At 41.7% G+C, this 21,508-nt stretch overlaps 1 protein-coding gene across 5 annotated transcripts in view; it reads left to right on the forward strand.

The window, feature by feature from the left end:
• The window catches only part of plxna2 (plexin A2), a 333,056-nt gene that overhangs the window by 255,552 nt on the left and 55,996 nt on the right, over positions 1-21,508 (forward strand). For all 5 annotated transcript variants that reach the window (XM_039749202.1, XM_039749204.1, XM_039749205.1 and 2 more), the window contains exons 14-16: positions 6,910-7,027; positions 10,251-10,387; positions 20,457-20,624. In XM_039749202.1, the coding sequence (XP_039605136.1) occupies positions 6,910-7,027; positions 10,251-10,387; positions 20,457-20,624 (423 nt within the window). The remainder of the gene's footprint in view (positions 1-6,909; positions 7,028-10,250; positions 10,388-20,456; positions 20,625-21,508) is intronic.

Genomic DNA, 21,508 nt, shown 5'->3' on the forward strand with positions numbered 1-21,508 from the left:
GTACTTTGCTTTTGCTTCCTGTGTCTCTCGCTGCTCTCACTTGAATTTATGCAGTGATTTTGTTGTTTCACTCAGTGCTGATTTTGATCCTGTGGCTGCTGGTAGCTTTCCTAACCCAATGCAATGTCCAAGATAAGAAGAGCTGATAAAGATGTAAGAGAGTTTCAAGAGAGACACAAGGCAGGCTACGTGATTGTGATGGGCAGAGAGATACATATGTGAAGAAATGGTGATGGGAGTTGTTTCTTGATATATTCCATCCAGCTTTGGGTATTGAAAGTGTTATTTTTGGACTTTAATATACTGTAACATACAGTTTAACACCCCTGGGCAAAACAAACACTTGACAATACTTAAAAAAAAAAACAGTCCAACAGTGTAAAGGCAGACAGTTTCTCAATACTACCACTCATTTCATGTGTTTCACTTTTCAAATATTTCTTAATTAAGGTGCACAGATGAATCCTACCCAATAAATTCAATCCAGCAAATGTGAAATTTCTGCAGCACATCTTAGATGCACCGTACTCTTTTAATATGCGCTGTTTGAATTGCGAATTTTTAAAGTTCAAACGTGGATAATGCATCTGTGCGAGTTCTTTTTAAACTGTGTCACAGTTGATTCATTCAGCTGAGGCCGCTCATTGAACTTTGCAGCCAGCAGATTCTAGGTCTGAAGTCCTTGTATGTCTCTGCTAATTTTCTCTGTCTTATCCAGTAATCTCTTCCGCCAGTTCCCTCTTTGAATTTTCTCTTGGATCTTTCAAAAGCACAAGTAACTGGATTTGTGATTGGTCAAAGTACTTTAAAAATTGTTAACTTATTTTCTGCTGCACATTAAACATGCCAGCAGTTTTATCAGAACAGACTTCTGTATATATCTTATATATAAACGTTGTGGCGGGCGGCCGGGTCGCGCCTTTGACACTGGATCCGGGGGAACACCCATGGGCTACACCCTACGTTCCCTGGAACACTTGGTGGCAGCCTCCATGGGTTGAATCGAGGCCACAATGTTGAAACACTGGAGCACATCCCTGTTGGGCTCCATGGCCACCGCCATGGGGGAGCTGAATGGCTTAAACGACCCCATGTGGGCTGGACTGCAGCCACACCTGGAAGTGCAGCCTGAAGTAGGTCAACGAGCACCTCCATATAAAAGGAGCCTGCAGTCACTACTCTAGGCACCAGAATCGGGAGGAGGAGGACGACGACGATGACGAAGAAGAAGAAGAAGCTGCCTGGGAGGAGTAGTGGAGGAAACATAGTGTGGTTTGGGGTGATTTACTTTGTGTGTTGTTTTGGGAATGTGTTGGGCCTGTGGGCCATGGCTGAAGAAACATAACTTCTTTTTGTTTATTTTACCTGTGCCTCCGTTGTCAGTCTGTGTCGGGTCAACGCCTGTATAGTGCCTTTGCCACAACGTCTACGCGTGGAAGTGTGTGTGTCTGTCTGTCCAGCCCTGAAGAGAGAGGTGGAGTCAGGCTAAGGGCTCCGCCATCGAGGAAACAGACAACTTGCTTAGCTGCTAATACACAAGCTAGGCAAGCACATCAGCAAAACGAATCCTCCTAGAAGAGAGATGTCCAGAGTAGCTTCTTTCAATTACCTGACATCTCTGCATTTCAGTTTTTTTTCTGACAATTTCAATAGTTTCTAGGACCCCGGGCTTTTTAAGGCACGGGCTTACTGTGGAAGAATAATTTTAGGGTAACATAGCATCTATCTTGAAGAAATAGCATAAAGGGCTAATAAATGTCGGAAACAAGATAAAGTCAAGTGAACAACAAAATGTACACTGAAATATAAGATTTGGTTTTGGAAAAATACTGAGATGGTCAAGTAAATAAAGAATGGACCAGAAGAAACGCTGATGTAATATACAAAATGTACTGAAGGATGACTAAGAGATCAGCAAATGCCCAATAAACAAGAATGGACAATTGTTAAATGCACAGAAATTTCAAAGGTGGTGGCTTGTCTCAAAAGGTATAAGAAGAACCAGAATATAATATAAAAGACTTTTATTTTATATAAATCATTTGGGTGTAAACCAATGAACCAACCAGAGTAAAATGTATGCATTGATTGACAGAGTAGGTAAATATAATAGTTTATAAAATGAACCTCTATTCTTAGTTTCTGTGATCATTGTGATCATTCTGACCAGGCTGTAATGGACTGCTTTTGAAGAATGCTCCCTTCAAGGCATTTTGCAGAGGAGTCATTAAAAGAAGCAATGAACAGCTTTTTTCGAGGCTGATTACTGAATTGTCCTGTTAGAGGATGTTTCTGTCTTTAATAAGATGTTAAATTTCGACCACATTACACAGCTATTTATCACATAAAAAAACATTTTTCCCCTACGCCTTCAGTATAACACTGTGACTATGACAGTTTCTTTCATAATTTCAGATCCTGCATCCAGTTCCATTCACTCCAAGCAAAAGATGAGACTTTCCTTCATCCATTTTGTTAAATGCAGCATATACACACCAATTAATATAAATGTGAGAACTGGCCTCTCAGTCCAACACACAATGCTTTGTCAAAGTCTGTTCACTAAACATGCCTGCTTAATGAGAAGTAGCAGGTCATATTTTGACAAATGGCTATCCTTTGATTCAGTCCCACACCAAAGAGTAATTCTGAAACTGGGATCTGTAGGCATCAGAAAACTGGACCAGCATGAGACAAAGAGCACAAATAAGAGAGGAGAATGGGGTCATCAGTGGAGTCCCACAGGGGTCTGTTATTTATGCTGATTTAAATTAGTGACAATGATTTCAGTATTGTTAATAAACTTGCAAAATTTGCCGATGATACTAAAACTGGAGGGATGGCAGACACTAAAAAAGCAGTAAAAACAATCCAAAAAGAGCTGGACATGCCTTCAAACTGGGTGAACACTTAGAACATGCAGTTTAATGTAGAAAAGTGCAAAGTGTTAAGACATAAGCAAAAGGAACATCAGTTATAAATACAAGAGGGAAGGCACCATCCTACAGGAAGCAACCTATGAAAAGGATTTATGTTGATACAGCATTTTCATCATCTAAGTGATTCAAAAGGCAAGTAAATTGTTAGGTTGCATTGTGAAAAGTATTAAGTAAATATCAAGGGAGGCTCAGACTAATGCCCTAGTGAGATAGCACCTGGAGTATGTGTGTGCATTTCTGGTCACTACACTTCAAAAATGACATAGCAGCACTTGAAACTGTGCAGAGGAAAGCAATCCGGACTTAAGGACATGTCGTCTTGTGACAGACTTGGAGAATTAAACCTGTTTAGACTCGGACAGAAGAGACTGTGTGGGGACCTAATGAAGGTCTTTGAAATCCTGAAAGGCACTGATAAAGAAGGTCCAACAGAATTCATTAAACTTAACGGTGGAATCGCGTACTTGAGGACACTAGTGGAAAGGAAGCAGTTCTTTACGCAAAGAGTTGTATGTGTATCCGGAAAAAACTACCAGGGCATGGAGTTGAAGCAGAAACCTTGACAACCTTTCAGGATAATCTTTATGAGACATTGTGACAGTTTAGATATTTGCAAAAGAAATGAGCTTGATGGACTGAATGTTCTCCTCCATTTTGTCGGAATGCTTATGCTCTTTTTTGTTCAATGAATGAAGACTGAAAGAAGACATAAAGTGTATACCTGTAAGGACTACTGTACATACATTGCCCGAGCTGGTGTCCCCTTTATTCTCTGTGAGAGCAGCGGGAAGAGAGTAGGAAGTGGCTGAAGATAAACAGGCCGTAACACTTTACCCACACATGCTTGGCAGCTTATGCCATTGCCCTGGGCTTTGCTGGCTGGTTCTATGTTGTGCTTTCCATCTTTTTAAATAATAATAAGGCCTTGGTGTTTGACTTTGGCTATGGAATCTGGGATGTCTGACTTTGTTTTGCATTGCCCTAAAGTCCCTGATGGCAACAGACAATGAAACATCAGAGCATCATAACTTATTGAACCTTCATTGTAAGATTCATGTGTGGCACTTGCTGCCTCCTTTGACTCTGTTAACAGCGATACAGTCAGGTTCTTCTTATGTTCCAGCCTCTTGATTGTTGGCAGCGGCATACCTGTCACTAGGAAAGAGGGGTTTGGCAACAGAGAAAAAGGTTAAGGCCATGACATTGGAGTCTGCTCTATATCATTATCTTTACCTCTTTACAGGTTGGATGGGACCCTATAGTGGACATACTGGGGGTACCTTCCTAATTGAAATGCATTGCATGGCATGAGCTGTAGGGGACAATTTGTTAGCAGAGCGCTTCTCTGACAGCAGTTTAATCCAAGCGGGCCTCTACCGGAGTGAATTCATTTATTGTGCTGTAGCTGCTGCTACAAAAAAAAACCTCAGCAGAAAATTAGAAATCTGGCGGACAGGAGCAGACGTCTTGCTAAGTGGCACTTACTTAATTTTGTCCGCTGCCCATTTACAATGCCGTGAAGAAGTATTTGCACTTTTTCATGATTTCACTCTGTTACTGCAATTTTTTTTAACACTGTATGTTTTCAAGTCTAATATTAAAGAGAAGTCGAGTGAACAAATAGCATGTTGGTTTTTATTTAACTTGTTTCATTTGTCTGTTGAACAAAGTTATCTAACACCACCTGGCATTGTGTGAAAAAGTAACTGCCCCAGCTTAAATCAGCTTAATTAAAGGCACCAGTAGAGTCACCTGAATGAACACAGCTGATTAAATCTCACTTTTTACTATCGAAGATAGGTTGGCAGTGTAAAGATTCAGCATGTATGTCCAGTAATTTCATCTTCAAATTAAATTCCTGAAAAGAGAAGAAAAACCAAGTCTTTGACATCAATCTAGAAAAGACTGCATGGCCATTTCTAAGAATCTAGGACTCCAGGACAGTGGTTCTTAAACTTTTTTTTCCCATGAGCCAGTCGTACCTGTTGCTTTCTTCAAGACCCAAAACCATTCTGTTCCCCTGGGACATCACCCATCCCCCCTTGGAGATCCCCCATTAATCATCACCCTTGTTCCCTTGTAGAATAGCCGGGGGGTTTTTATTTCATGGAAGCAAGTAGTGACCCATTGTTAAGCTTTCTGCATACAGTTTGCGACCCGTTCTCATTCACTTAAATTGTAATTCGCCACTCGCCGTTACCCTATTACAGATGTCGCATTACAAGAGGCATCATTTCCAAATGGAATGTGCAGTGAATGATATAAGGAGCAACTCCAAGGACACCATCACGGAAGTCACAAAGCATCCAAAAAATTCCAGCGAACTGCAGGCTACTGTTGCATTAGTAAAGGTCAGCGTTCATGAGTTCACAATCATAAAGATGCTGGGTGAAGCTAGGCATGATTGAAGAGTGGCAAAAGAGAATGTTTACCTCTCACTTGCCAAGAAGCATGATTCCCATGCCTTTTGGGAGAAGGGTTTATGAACAGATACCAACAAAGTGGAACTTTAGAACAACATGGTGCGCATTAGGTCCAGCGTTCCACCATCAAAACACCATAACAGCAGTCAAACAAGCTGGTGGCAGTGTGATGGTGGAATGATGCTTTGCTGCTTCAGGCTGTGAATAAGGAATCGTGAATTCTCCACTGTATGGGAAAATTCTAAAGCAGTGAAGGTGAAACATAGTTGGGTCAGGACTATGCATCAAACCCTTCAGGCTCTCTGCCTCCCCATGTCTGATTTTGTAACATAACATTACATTTTCAAATCTGCCAGCAGCACTGGGTACAAATCACAAAACAGTCCAGGACAGGCCCCCTTGTACATTATGAGTTACATGTCTTTGGGAATGCGGATCAAATGCCACACAGATGGAGAGTGAAGGTGCAAAATCAACTCAGACAATTACTAGCCTTAACATTTAAACCAGGATGAAGGATCTGTGACATAGCAGCACTACCCACAATGCCCCCTACTCTGATTTGTGATTTTTCTAATTGTGATTAGATACAAATGCTTCTTACAGGATTAGCCCCATCTCATTTGGTCATTCAGCAGCTCCATGCCAATGGACAGACTTTCTTTTTGAAGACAAATTTTTTTAAACCAAAATACCCAACTTATTAGGGGATTGAGGGTTGTAGTAAAGCATCCAATAAGATGAATGCCTCCGTCCTGAAATGATGAGATGAGAGAGCAATCGTGGAATCATGGGTAATAATCAGCTGCTGTTCAGGTGTTCTAGATCAGTGTTTCTCAATCTTTTTGATTGTTGTGATCCACTATTTTCCATGTGTTTGAGTATTGGAGAGGAGTGTGGTGCCTCTGGTGAATCGTGCTTGATCCATCCTTGGTAAACAGAGTGGGATTGTCACAGTTTTCCCCTGTGTAATTCAAGTATGATTGTCAAAGTGGTGGTCCCCCTTGGTCAATCAAGAGTGATCATTAGAACAAGAGAGGAATGAAATGCCATAATCACAGCAGCTTCCCTTCGTGCCCCACCGTGACCCACAACCAATATAAGCAATAGCAACTTGAGACCCCCAGCAGTGGGTTACCACTTAGTGGTTGATAAACCCTAATCTAGATTAACAGTCATTGACGTGCATGCTAAAACCAAACACCAGGGGAGACATTCCAGGCAGATATCATGAAGAAGACAGTCCCACTTCACGCTACACAACAGTGAGACACTACCAGTTATTCCTATCTACCCACCTTCAGCAGATAAAAGTGTTATCAGCTTCACAAAGCTTGGCCATTTGCATGTCTTTTGCTATGCCAGTCTAAATTTCTACCCAGTCTTTCTCTCTCTATCCCCCTGAAGATTTAGCTTCTCCAGCCTAATTTTTATTGTTCTAAGGACCAGGTGTCTGAAGTGTGTTTTGTCCATCTTTCTCAGACATGTTTCACAACTTGGTATCTCATCCTTTGTCCTCCTTGTCTTTCTTGTTCTCTCTCTTCCAGGATCGTATGTGAAATGGACCAAGCCCAGCCACATTTCCATTCTGGCCCTGTGCAGCTCTGCATTGGGGAATGCAAGCCAGAACTGAAAGCCAGATCTGTGCAGCTGTACACCTTTGTGGTGAGTACACCTACTCCCAGACCTCGAGCAGGTAAACGGTATGCTGTGTGTCTCCATGACTGAAAGTGCAACCGGTTTCTTAGTTAAAGCTTTCTTCACGAGCCTCACTCCCTAGTGACATCCTGGGAGACAGACTGTAGCTGGAGGTTGTGTATTTTGTTTTCAGTGTAAAATAAAGAAAAGATGTAAAGGAGAAAAACATAAAAGTGCAGTGACTGGAATAAAAATAAAGGTCATCTTGTGCAGCATCTGAATATGTGACATCTGCAGAGAAACACGGCTTACCTTTTGAATGGCTGCAGGTAATTTGTGTGTAATTACTAGTTCCTTCGCCATTAGCTGTAATTAAAAAGGATACTTTCTGCCTACTTTTGCAATAAACCACCCACAAATTTTTGTGAACTTTGCCCCACTCTGCAACGTTTTCTGTGGTGGTTGTCATGAGGGCCGACTACAGAAGGCTTTGAAACCTGTGAAGTCCTGCAGTTTATTCTGCATATTGTTCATCCCCAAAGAATTTGTATGTAGTTAAACAAACAATCATTATCACACACACTTAGGAATTCAAGAGTCGAGATGAGTGGTGTGCCATGGGAGTTGGAGTCGTAGTCTTGCTTGCTTTGTAAGGAATATGCAGGACAGGGTGCATTGAAGACCCTGCTGCTGCTCCTAATTCCCAACAGCCTATCCAAGTTCAGGAATTGAGGATGACAGGCCCATCAAACCAAACTGTAACGAGTACTGATAGCAGCCTGTGCGTTGGGAAATATGATTTTATTATATAGAAGCAATCAAGAATGTTAAAATGTGCTTTAGTTATCTTTTGTTTATTCTAAGTTGTTTGTTATAAACATTTTCCTAACGATAAGTGCAGCATAGAACTGTGACTTTTCACAATGTGTTTTTTTTAGTTGAGCTTCTCATCTCTGACTAACCACAGAAAGAAGTAGTGTAAGTAAAACTAGCAGACAGAAAGTTACACTGGTAAAAATGAAACCTGCCACTGATCAGATATTTTAAATGGTAAACTGGACATGGAATTAACATTCTTCCCTGCTGTCCTTGCTTACCATGTTGCTCAATTTTGTAAAAACGGACACGCTAAGAACCAATTAATTTTTTGCTCTATGCATGCCTCATGTGCTGATATGGTCTGTGAAAATGACATTGGACAGAGAGGTGCTAGGGGTGTTCACCTTGATTCTGACAAGTTTTAAAATGTCAGTAGCTGGAAATGAAAGTATGGCAAAGAGTAGAACGCAGTCACCAAGAAGCTCACACCATGAAACGCAGCAATGTCACCTTAGCAGACTCAATGGCGACACCCATAGAGTTTCTGACAGCATCATCTATGACCACTCCTGAAATTGCCAAGTTGTATTATTGGAGACCAGTAACAGCACACACTTGACTTTCCTTTTGTGTACGGCTGCCATTCGTTTGCTCAGAGGTTGATGCGCTTGCTGCTTCCTGAGCAGCTCTTCTTTTCTCCACCCTAGCGGCCACTTCTTCTCTTCTTTCGTCCGCAGTTTTTCGCGTTAAAACAGATTAAGTAAATTATTTTGTACATTTTCCTTAATTTTTCACTTAATTGTAGCACTTAAGTCTTCAATCTGTCTCAAGAATGATTTAAGATATGAAGAGGTAGGTGTAGTGACGGCGAATGTGGTAGGGATGAGAACAGTGCCCATACAAATGTGCAACACGGCCGCCCTGCTGCCTGTTGCTGAGAGTTGATTCCACAATAAAATGAAATAAAAATAAAAATAGTAATCATTCCAAAACTCTTTGTTCTTAATATAAAGCTGTAGTGCAGAGTTTCAGCATAGTATATGTGTACCAAATTTCAGGCTATAAGTTATTTGATTTTTGACCTTGACCTTCCTGGGTTGACCTTTGACCTTGGAGGTCAATCATCACCCTGAAAGCGGATAGTAGACATCACGTAGTATATGTGGACCAAATGTCAGGTCAATAGGTCAAACGGTTTACGAGCTACAGGTGATTTAAAATCCTGGACAGACAAACAAATAGCCATGGTAGCGTATTATATAAGAAGATTTGCCATCCTCCAGTTTAATTTTTGTCCACTTTTGGACATGTTTAAGAATGTTAAAGACTATAAGAACTGACACAAATGTCCAGCTCTGATCCTGGAAGTCTACAGTGGCTGTGGGGTTTTCCTTCCTGCCGCCTTCTTAATCAGTGATTAATTTCTTCTTTTCCCTTCATTATAATTGTCGTATTTTTTAAGCCTTGCTTTACTGAATTGACACGTGTAGTGAGACAACAAATGAACAGCTAAGTGGGGACCTCAAACTCACATCAATTCCACTCCAAGCAGTTTCTTAATTGGAATCTGATCCTTGTTGTTACTTAAACTATGGCCTGTTGCTGCTTTCATTCTGCCACGGCAGTCATTTATAAAACTGTTGATTTTCTTTTTTCTAAGAGCACCATCAAAATGTTTTGGGGACCTGAGCAGATGAACTTTACTGAGACTGTCACCTTTCCTTATTTTCAGATACTGTATGATGGACACAGGTTGGCTGCTCAAGTGTTGGTTCATTTCCAATCTCATTATTGCTTGTCTGCTAATTAAGGAAAAAATAAATAATTAAGGGGTCTGAGTCTTAAACAGCAAGTCAATTAAAGTTAAGGCAAAAGTAGTGTTAATCTGCAGCAAAACTGGTCAGTAATTAAGAAAAAGGTTGGAATGAAACTCTGCAGCCACTAAGGTCCCCCAGGCTCAGAGTTGGACACCAATGGAATCAACATTTTTTCCTTCAGTCCTTGCTTGTCTTGTTGCTCTATTTTTCTGTCTGAGGTGTACAGAAAAGTGGAGATGTCCTCTCATAGGAGAAGTGAAGCACAGTAGCAGTCAGTTCTGGGTGAAGTCAGTCTGTAGTCTCAGGTTCAAATGTATTGTGGGCTGTGGGCTGTGGGCTGTGTCTCCTTCCAGCCCAGGTGAGTGCAAAGATAAGAGAACAAGAGTAGCAGTGGGGGCCTACGTAACAAAGAATCTGAGTGTGTGAATACACGTATCTATGTTTTAAGACTCTACCATGATAAAATAATGTGAAGGTAAACTTAATTAAAAAGTATTTTCAACCCAGCTTTGCCCTGTTTGATTGTTTGAGTACAGGGCTGCTCTGATGAATCTGCTTTCTTTCTTTTGCTCATGGCTAGAAGCTCTCATATCTACTTCTCTTTTTTTTTGCAGGGTCCATCAGTGGAAGGTCTGTCTCCCAGTCGAGGACCGGAGTCTGGAGGAACAAAAGTTACCATTTTTGGACAAAATCTGGGCGCAGGCAGCAGTGTTTCTGTTCTCTTTGGAAATCAGACCTGCGAGTTTTACGAGTAAGTGAGCACCGCTGTTCTCACGCTTTGAGGTGTATTGTGTGTAAGGTTTCTCAATTTGAATTGCAAATTAGTTACTTTAAAAACATCCAAGCTGTCCTCCTCGGCTCCATGCTGTGCGTGGGCTGCAGAGGGTGTGGCACAGGTAGAAGGGTTGGGGTCAGGGTAGGGGGTTTCACCTTCATCTCATATTCTACATACATGCTCCTTCTGTGTTGGCGCAGGATACCCTGTGGAGGTGGAAAGGCAGGTGGCAGACAGTAACCTGTGCACATTAAGATGCCAAACTAGAAATTCCAGGCAGTCGGGTGAAGACTAGAAAGAGAAAATTAGCGTAATGTGCTGCCAGGTTTGTCAGCATTCCATCCATCCTGTTACCCCTGTGGCATGGCAGTGTTTTTCCAATCTACAATACAAAGAAGAAAACAATTTGTAGACTGCAGGCACTTTGCACTTTTGCAACAAATGCGTTGTGCAACCCCAATAAAACATGCAAACTAAAACAGCTATTCATTTGTGGGGCTATCTAAGAGAGAGAGTGTAGAAAGTAAAAATCATATTTTAACAGTTGCAGAATATATTTTCATCCAAGCCACATTTTGTTTTTATAAAGAATGTACACAAGAAACTTATTTAAGGGTTGATATTTTCTGTTTATCCTTCAAGCCTCAATACAAGAACACTAATATTTTGGCTAGATGTCTTATCAACCAATGTCATGCCGTAAATTGAAACATGTATGTGACTCCTAACTCTACACAAACTTTGCAAAACTGCAAGTGAACACAACATTTTTCAAATGGAAATTTGTGTCTCTCTTTCCTGCATATGTGATATCGAAAGGTCACTCATTTTCTCTATAAGGCATTCAGCATAGGACTTTAATAACTGTTATCATTATCATAGTCTCTACATATTAAATGCATTCTTCTGGGCAGTGCTGAAGGATTCAAAAAGCTATACCAGCAGCCCCGGGTTCAAGGCAGGAAGGATATCCACTGGTAATTCCTGCCTCCTGGTCTTACAGTCTCTTTACAGTTTGATGTAATACTTGCTGACACGAGATCTTTTAAAGTCAGTAAATTACAAGACTGTTGGAGAACATAATTAATGTAATAAAACTTAACGAAGGTGTTAAAAAGCCTTAGTAATAATAATTCTTTACATTTATACAGTGCTTTTCTCGCCATTCAAAGCACTTCAGTGAGTGGGGAGCCACTTCATTCCCCACTAATGTGTAGCATCCACCTGGATGATGTGATGGTAGCCATTTTTGCACCAGTACGCTCACCACACACTAGCTGGTGAAGGGGTGAGAGAGATAGCCAGTTAGACACAAGGGATGATCAGGGGCCCAGAATGACTAGGCCACGGCGGGCAGTTTAGCCAGGACATTGGGTTACACCCTACTCTTAATGACGGCCAGGTATCTTTTATGACCACAGAGGGTCAGGACCTCAGTTTTACTGCTCATCTGAAGGACAGTGCCATCTACCGATAACCGCAATGGGACATTTGGATCCACATTCAGAACACAGGGTTAGCGCCATCCAGCCCAGCCACTGCCTTCGCCAACACCAAGCTTTTCCTGATTGGTCACCCCTCCAAGTACTCGTCGGGACTGAAACCAGCTTAGCTTCAGGTGGATGACCTCTTCTGAAGTGCATGTCTAATGGCTGCTGACAAAGCCTTGTCGTTCTTTAAATGATTGTGAAATGGGTGAATGCAAGATTGCACCAGGGCCAACACTGTACTGCTGTGTTTGCTTTACTAGATTGTGATCTAAGAGTGGAGTTTTTATGTACATACAGTACTGTGCAACAACAACAACATTTATTTATATAGCACATTTTCATACAAACAGTAGCTCAAAGTGCTTTACATATTAACGAATAGAAAAATGAAAGACACAATTATAAAACAAAATAAATCAACATTAACATCGAATAAGAGTAAGGTTCAATGGCCAGGGGACAGAAAAACAAAAACTCCAGACGGCTGGAGAAAAAATAAAATCTGTAGGGATTCCAGACCATGAGACCGCCCAGTTCCCTCTGGGCATTCTACCTAACATAAATGAAACAGTCCTCTTTGGATTTAGGATTCTCACGGAAGGGCTTGATGATGATGATGGTCACGTAGACTTCTTCCTTTTAATCCATCCATCATTGTTGGAGCATAATGAAGCTTTGAGTAGGTCGAGGTGGCGCAGCCACCACCACAAAGAAACGGAAAAAGAAACAGAAAAGAGAGTTGGAGTCAGTACCGATTTTAGAGCCACCATGAATAGTTATTTTGAGGAGATTGAACATATAGAGTATCAGGATTGAGTTAAATTAAGTTAAATTGAAGTTATAAAAAGGCCATGTTAAAGTAATGTGTTTTCAGCAGTGTTTTAAAGTGCTCTACTGTATCAGCCTGGCAAATTCCTATTGGCAGGCTATTCCAGATATTAGGTGCATAACAGCAGAAGGCCGCCTCACCACTTCTTTTAAGTTTTGTTCTTGGAATTCTAAGGAGACACTCATTTGAGGATCTGAGGTTACGATTTGGAATATAAGGTGTCAGACATTCCGATATATAAGATGGGGCGAGATTATTTAAGGCTTTATAAACCATAAGCAGAATTTTAAAGTCAATTGTGAATGACACAGGTAACCAGTGTAGTGACGCTAAGACTGGTATGATGTGTTCTGATTTTCTTTTCCTAGTTAGGATTCTAGCAGCTGCATTCTGCACTAGTTGCAAACGATTTATATCTTTTTTGGGTAGTCCAGAGAGGAGTGCATTACAGTAATCTAGTCGACTGAAAACAAACGCGTGAACTAATTTCTCAGCATCTTTCAGTGATATAAGAGGTCTAACTTTACTTATGTTTCTTAAGTGAAAAAATGCTGTCCTAATGATCTGATTAATATGTGATTTAAACACATCTTAGATGGTTATTTAGTGTCTTCTGGCTCGTTGCGTTGATACAAAAGAGTGTATTTTAGAACACCAAAAAGATTGAAGCAATGCAATAAGATATTTGAATGTCCTTAAAGAATGAAACTAACCTAGTGATGCAGCACTTTCCCCTGAAATTAAGTGAGATCTTTGAAGGCACACAGCCCAGTACTAGTGATCAACGATATCATGTGTAGGGTGAGCCAAAGTGATGACCTGAAAGAAAAATCTGGACAATGGACAGCCAGACTAACAGGGTGAGATTGTGGCAGTTTAACTTGTAAACCTTACATCATGACAAAAGTGAGCAAAGCGATAAAGGCACAAGGTGGTAATCCAGAATCATCAAGGTCTCTCCCAAGCAGAAATTTTGTTTCCAGATGTTCTGTCCAAGATCTTCTACAGAAGCAGAAACAAATAGGCAAGGTTAAGGAACCTGAAACACAGTAGGCAGCCATGGAAACTCAGTGAGGCAAACAAGAAATACATCAAGCTTACTTCTCCTTAGAACTGTAAGATGTCCAACACCTCTGTCAGCTCAGAACTGGCAGAACCACTGAGACCCTGCTATAGCCATATACAGTCCAGAAAAGTGGTGTTCATGGAAAAGTTGTAACCAAAAAGCCATTCCTCTAAGGTGAAAAATAAAGCCAAATGACTCATCTATGAAAGAAAACACAAGGAGTGGGGGTGCAGAAAAATGGCAGCAGATGCTATGGACTGACTTGAAAGGTTAGACTTTAACAGAAGGCAGTTTGTCCACATGGACACTGGAACATGGATGGATATCTCCAGGCAAGAGTGAAGCATATTGGAGGTTTAACTCTGCATTTCCAACAAACTGAGTTGGCGATTTGATCAAAATTGATGGGTCCCACTCTTCTGGGAAGCACAGACAGATTCTTATTCATCAGGGAGGCGTCTGATTGGCTGCAACTTCAGTTTGTATCTTGACAATGATCCCAAACAATACAACCAAAATTATGAAAGAAAAACTACCATAAAAATATGAACAGGGAATCCTGCAGCAGATGGGTATGGTTAATAGACCCCTGATCCCAACATCATCGAGCTAGTCAATTAAGACAGCCAAAGACTGCAGCCATGAACAATCGGCCATTAGACGGACCTTCAGCAACTTCAAGACACTGGACATAAAGGAAGGCAAAGCACCAAATATTGATCGATAAAAAAAATGTATGGCTTTATTTTTGAAAGCATTCCCACTTTACAACATTTTTTCAGAAGTGTGTGTTCAGAATACTCCTCGGAGGCTAGGCAGCTTAACCTAACATGTGTTACATTTAAGGCACGGCCTAACTATAAACAGAATAATCATCAATTATGAATATTCAGACTAGGAACCTCAGTGGCTGAGTTTCCAACATTTGATGCCTTTTCAGGATTAATACACTCGATAGCTGAGCCAGAGATGAGGTGTGGTTTACAGTAATTAGCAATTTATTAACTATCTCCTGGACTTGCTCAACAAAGTATTCAAAGGCAAGGAAATAACACTCAAAACAAAGCTCAGACTTGTCCACACACTCATTTTCTCAGTGGTCAAGTACAGACGTGAAAGCTGGACACTAAAGAAACAAGATAAAGAGTTTGGTTTGAACTTTGGTGCTTGAGAAGGAGTCTATGTGTGTTGTGGGCTAACATATGAACTAACAACTCGATTTTGGAAGAGATCAAACAGGCTATGTTGCTCGGAGCCCAAATGATGAAGTTACAACTGTCTTATTTTGGTCATATCGTCAAACGAGACAGATCACTGGAGAAGGACATCACGTTTGAAAAGAATGAAGGACCTGCAACCAGATGGCTGGACAGCCATGGGGATGACACTGGAGGACCTCACTAGACTAGCACGAAACCGTGTTCTTTTTAGATCTTTAATTCAAGTTACTGGGACTCAAACCTGATTTGATGGCACCTAAACAAGTATAAATTATATGCAGTAACAGAAATCATATAATTACATAAGTGTAGTACATGGTGGTTAATGGCTAAGGAGACAGTCTTGGGTTCGGGGGATTGCCGTAGAATCTACCATATTTATTGCCCTTGGGTTCCAGCCTTTTAAATGCTGTTGTGCAGCTTGAGGTAAGTTAACGGACCAGTTCTTTAATCACCTTTAGTTGTCCAGCCCCCCATGATGGCTTATCTGAAGCCAACAACAGTTGTTCCTTCCCATCAGATGGAACCGGTTCATTCACTGTTTGATGTGTGAATTGCTGATGCAGTGCTTAGAATAGTCATCTATACTCAGTTCATTTATGGTGAGTTGATTAATAAAATATTCCCCTGTCCACATTCGCTCCAATATAACTATAGTGTGTATCCCCGGGAATGAGTCTTAGGTGTTTATGCATGCAGGCAGCACGGTGGCGCAGTGGTAGCGCTGCTGCCTTGCAGTAAGGAGACCTGGGTTCGCTTCTCTGGTCCTTCCTGCATTGAGTTTGCATGTTCTCCCTGTGTCTCTGTGGGTTCTCTCAGGGTGCTCCAGTTTCCTCCCACAGTCCTGGACATGCAGGTTAGGTGGATTGGCGATTCTAAATTGTCCCTAGTGTGTGCTTGGTGTGTGTGTGTGTGTGTGTGTCAAGTGGTGGGTAGGTTCCTGCCTTGTGCCCTGTGTTGGCTAGTATTGGCTCCTGTAGACCCCTGTGACCCTGTGTTCGAATTCAGTGGGTTGGAAAATGGATGGATGGATGGATGGATGTTTATGCATGCTGTCAGCAGTGGGGGGTCTCTGTAGCTTTACTATTTAGCTGTCACCTACATGTACTAGAAAAGATAAATGGTATGAATATGCAGAAAGCTTGAAATATTAGACAGAGCATCATAAAGGCAATGACAGACAAAGGCGAGGATGACTTGGGACAAGAAAATGAAGTGCAGCAGATACCAGGTGAGAATGTCGATATGTTAATGGAGTGGAGATCGACTATCTTTTCTGACAAAGTCATTTCCTACAATTGAGCCTCACGTCAATCAATTAACCCTCTACCTGATCTGTCAAAGTGAAGCCTTTTTATTTTTATTTTTATTTTTTTTTTACTGCTCTATGGGCGATTGAGCTCTATTGTAAAAGCCTCGCCTTTACCCACATGCTGGTTAAAACCTCTTTTTAATTATTTTTTTTTTTACCATCTTGCTTAGCCCAGATGGTTTTTACTCCAAAGAAAATATAAATGACAGTTCCACCCCACCCCCCCCTATTTTTTCCCTGTTCCCTTCTTTATTTCTTTATCCTGTTTCCGGGGAGCTCGTTACCTTCAGGGATAAAATCTTACGTGAGGTTAATAGATTTCCAGGCAGCACAGCGATGCCAATAACTCGTGTAAATCTAATAAGGTTTCCATCATTCCTTTAATAAAGACAGACTTTAAGCATGGAGCCTGTGCAGGGCAGGGCGGCGCAGCGGACATAATGCTTTTTTTTTTCTACCCTCTTCTTCTTTATTTCCTTTTTAAAGACAGGCTGCTGAAGGCTTGCTATAATGCTGGGAGGTTGATTAGATGAAACAGTTTTAATGAGATACAGGATAATTACAGCTTTCTATTTTCACTCCTTTGCCTGACCAGAAGATTGGAAGTCGGGGGGGTGGAGGGAGCTTACAGGGGGAGGGGGGAGTATTACGGCATATGCGGGGGCTACGAATTGTGATGGGTATGGAGGCTGAAAGAAAAAAACTAATTAGCTGATCATAGGAGTGCTCATGTCAGGCAGCAAGCTGGGTCTACAGAGAGTGGCAGTGCTGGGCAAATCCATTTTATTTGGGTTCAGTCATTCCAATGCCTCTGAAATGAGTTAATCTGCTTGGGAAGGAAAAAAAAATCATAAAAACGATCTGGAATCCACAACTGTGCAAACAAGAGCTGGCGGAGTTTGGGCAACAACAATCACGACCTGTGGTGGACAGCTGCTCCTGGCCGCTCGTAGCCTGCAGAGCTATGGTTGAGGTGATTAACACAGCCAGGGGTACCACCACTGCTCAGGACCGTTTGAAGTGGTACAGCATGAAACAGCAGGTATAAGAGTTGCCGTGGCAAGGCAGAGGGAACGTAACCCATTCATAGTCGAAGTTTTTTTTTTACAACCTTCCTGCCATCTAAGACCCCAGCCAGCACTGAATGAACCTTTCTGTAGCTCAGGGCACTCCTCCACATTGTAACACTGGTCTGTGTGCGGATAATAGCTTCATAAACTACAGTCAGCCAGTCATTATCCAGCCCTCTATATCCTAATGCAGTATTTGACTCATTTTTCCATGACTCAACTTCAGCCAGCAGATCCCTGGGGGTCTGATGTACACCTTTGTATTTCGATTTTAGAATACAAACTTGGACACATCATCAGCGTTGTTATCAGGAATCATCAGGTGCTTCGGGTCCTTTGAACATCAGGTAGCCTCATTCAGATGACCCAGCCAAGGCCGATCACACCTTGACTTGTGTCTAAGTGGTGTGCTCCCTCCCCTACTGTCCCCCTATTTTTCATAGGAGCCTCATGATACCCAGAACTCTATAGGCCTTACTGATGAACTGGCCTGTGAAGGCCCTGCTGCACACCTCAATAGGCATACACTTTGACTTCCACCCTTGCATGTAGTAATTATCCACCAGCTCCATGTCATTCACATTTTTCCTCTCCGGAGCCTCTTCCTTACTCTATTCCTATAGAACAGTTAGTTCCAGAATATTGACTTGTCTTGTTGCTTCATAAATCAAGATGATATCTGGCCACAATGAGGTCTTCATGATATGAGCTGGGAATTTCAGTTGCCTTTCCAGGTCAACCTGCAACACCCAATCTCATGCCAAGGAAAGCAGACCAACCTGGGAGTGCCTGCTCCTTCTTTGACAAAGGCAACTCATTTCATTGGGGAATTGAACTGCCCCTTACACCCTTGCTGAATGTCTCTGCGATGGGCTTGAGTACTTTGTCAGACCTCCAGCAATATCTTCCATCACCCAAAGTCTAAATGCAACTGCCCGGTATGATTTCCCGGGTCCCTTTCTTGCTGGTGTTTCAGCTATGCCTCATGCAAACAAGTTGGACTGACTCAGGAAGACATCCTAGACATCGACTCCCTGGATTAAAAACGTAACCCTATGGGAATTCAGTTGCCAGATTTCCTCCCGAGTGACTTTCTAAAACCTACTCCCATCTCCTAGCTCTTTGTCATTTCATGGTCAGCGTCTTGCTGATTCTTTCCTCCTTCACTGTAGTCTGCACCTCCTCTTGTGTTCATTTTCTTCTCTCTTTTCTGCTGGCAGTGTCATAATGAGTTATCACGTTCCCAAATCCTTGTGTCAGTCTTACCACAAGAACATGATGTTGCAGCTGGGACCCTGCCTGTTTCAGCGCACCTGCTGCCTTTCATTTCCCTTCAGTCCTCACTATAATAGGAGCAGCCACCACTTTGGGATCTCTTAGCACTCTAGCAGCTCTTAATGAGCACAGTAAAGTTCAAATATGAGGATCATCTGACTGTATTTCCCATCTGCCCTGGCTTCATTAAATCTCTCTCAATCCGTCGCAGATCTTCATGAGTTCATTTAGATTCAGATGTGACCCCAATTTATGTTGGTTGTACTCTTCCTCTGCTCTGCACTATTACATTCACCCAACACCATTTACCAAGTTCGAGATTAAACCCCAAAGTGCTGTAAAGGTTTCCATATTGCACCTCCTAATGAGCACATTGTGATGGAAATGTCTTTCATGTTAACTGTACTTCTCTTTTTAACAGTTCAGTCATTTCTAGCCTGACCCCTGTCACATTATAGATTTTTACACTTGTTCTATGAAAGGTTATTGTCTTCAGAACAGACCCTAATAAATGCAGTCAGATTCTACACCCTACTTCCTTCCCAGTCCTCATGCACATCTTGACCAAATCCTCGTATTAATTTATAACGCGAACCGGCCACCTGAAAATCCTTGCTACCCTACCTCCTGGACTGGAAGCAGCTATAAGTGGGCATATTCAGTTTAGGATGTAGCCACAGGATATAGACCCTTCTTCTAGCTTACACCATCACATCTACTATGTATTCTGTCAAAAACATAGGACATTTGTGAGCATACATTTATTCCACCCTGTAGTCTCGTTATCTAAATAAAGCATCATCTGATGAACAACATTCACCTTAGGATGCAGATGCAACTCAATTGTTCCACCTCACACCTTCATGCCTGATGATGACAACTGTGAATGTATCCTTATTTTCTAGTTTGTTGTATTTTTGACCTTCAACAGCACTTGAAGTGTGACCCTAGTGTATATGGGATGCACTTATCTTTGGCCATACCCCCAAAGATACATTAAGGATCTGAACTTGTAAGGTTATGTGATTCGATGTTTGAACCCAACTGAGGTGAGAACATGTTCAGCTGGGAATGTGACTTCAGGATCCTGTCTAGTTATTATGCAAACCAATGGTCTTGTGATTGTTTCCTGATAATGATTCATGCCATCATCCCAACCATCTAATGAGCACATTAGATTGGCCTAGAATGTGATGCACAGACTACCTTAAGTTCATCCATCTACTCAAATTAGTTCCTTCTGTGAGGTTAGAATGTAGTGGAAGAATACACTAAGCTCATGCACTTATTGTTTTGTGCACCATCACCACAAACAGAAGAAGCTCTTCAAAAGCAAAGCTATGGTGGGAGGCTTCCATAAGGACTCTTGGATTCCCCTTTGTGCTTAGATGACTGTACCTTGTTAAGTTAGAATTCACCCCCAGTTTTCTAAGAGTACATCGCTTGACTCAGTGCCTCTCAGTCTCTTTCTTCTGCCCTGAACTTTCACTTCTAAGTGCAACACTTTGTCCCAAATGATGTTAAAAGGGGCTCAAAGATTTGTGTGTGTAGATACACCTTAAACCCAAACTGAAGCAACTCCTGTTGAAGACGTCTAGTTGTTTCTTCATTTTCGTCAGTTCAGATCTGTCTTTCCTATCAACGTCCATGTGTACTGCTTGAGCACATTCAGTTTTTCATCACCTTGTACCTTATAGCAATTGTTAATGAGCATGTCCATGATGGGCTCAAACTTACCCTGCTCTTTTAACCATCGTGTCTTCTCTCTGTGTCTCCTTCCCAGACGGACACTGACTGAGATTGTGTGCTGTTCTGCACCTTCACTGACAGGCGTTGGCCCAGTCCGCATCACGGTGAGCGTGGATCGTGCTCAAGTGGAGGAGAGTCTGCAGTTTGAGTACATTGAAGACCCCATGGTAGTGCGTATCGAACCTGAGTGGAGCATTGCAAGGTGAGTCCATCTGATGGAGGAGAAAGTCCCAGAGCCACACTGTTTGAAGGCCTGACAGGGTTATAAAGAGAAGATAAGAGGATATTTATTGTTTCTTTACTTCTTATTTGGCTGATACCTTCATCCAAGGTGACTTGCAACATATGAGAGATCCAGTTGATTACATGTCATTTGATGGTCATGTTCATGCAGTGTCAATAACAGGGTTAGAACACCACAACCTCAGAATTTGAAGTCTATTACCTTATCCACTATGTCACACTGGTTACGTATATGGAGAAAGTGCTAACTGGAGCTCAGTGGAGTAGCAGGCGTAATGAGCAATGAAGTTTACAGGAATTTTGGATATTTGAACAAGCAGGAGAAAATCATTAAGAACACTTGATTAAGCAACATATAGCCTGTCTTAGTATCTCATCCATTTGATCGTTATTTCCGATTCTCCGCTAGATCAATCTTTAATTGTTTCAGGTTCCCACAAGCCTTTGTGTCAAGACGTTCTTCTTAATTTTTGCCTAGAATACCCTTCAAACCGGTGCTGTCAAGTTCAAATCTGGCCAGGAACAATTTATGTATGTGTGAACCTCCCCTAGGCAACCAAAGGCGTGCAAGCTGTGACAGAAAATGTCCCTGGGTTTGGGTGTATAGTTCACCCTGCGGTTGGGAATACACAATGTTCTGAGCAAGCCAGCTGTGAAGGGTGCTATATTTAAAGGAATTGAAATGAATGAAACCTACAAGTGCAGGAAGTGCTGGGCTATAAAGAAAATGGAGCAGGTTCAATCCCCACTACCCATTCACTTTAACAGTTTAATAATAATAAATTACTACATTTATATAGTGCTTTTCTGTCTACGCAAATCATTTCACATACAGCAGGGAGC

This window comes from Polypterus senegalus, chromosome 3 (genome assembly GCF_016835505.1).
Source record: "Polypterus senegalus isolate Bchr_013 chromosome 3, ASM1683550v1, whole genome shotgun sequence".
In the NCBI taxonomy this organism is placed as follows: Eukaryota; Metazoa; Chordata; class Cladistia; order Polypteriformes; family Polypteridae; genus Polypterus; species Polypterus senegalus.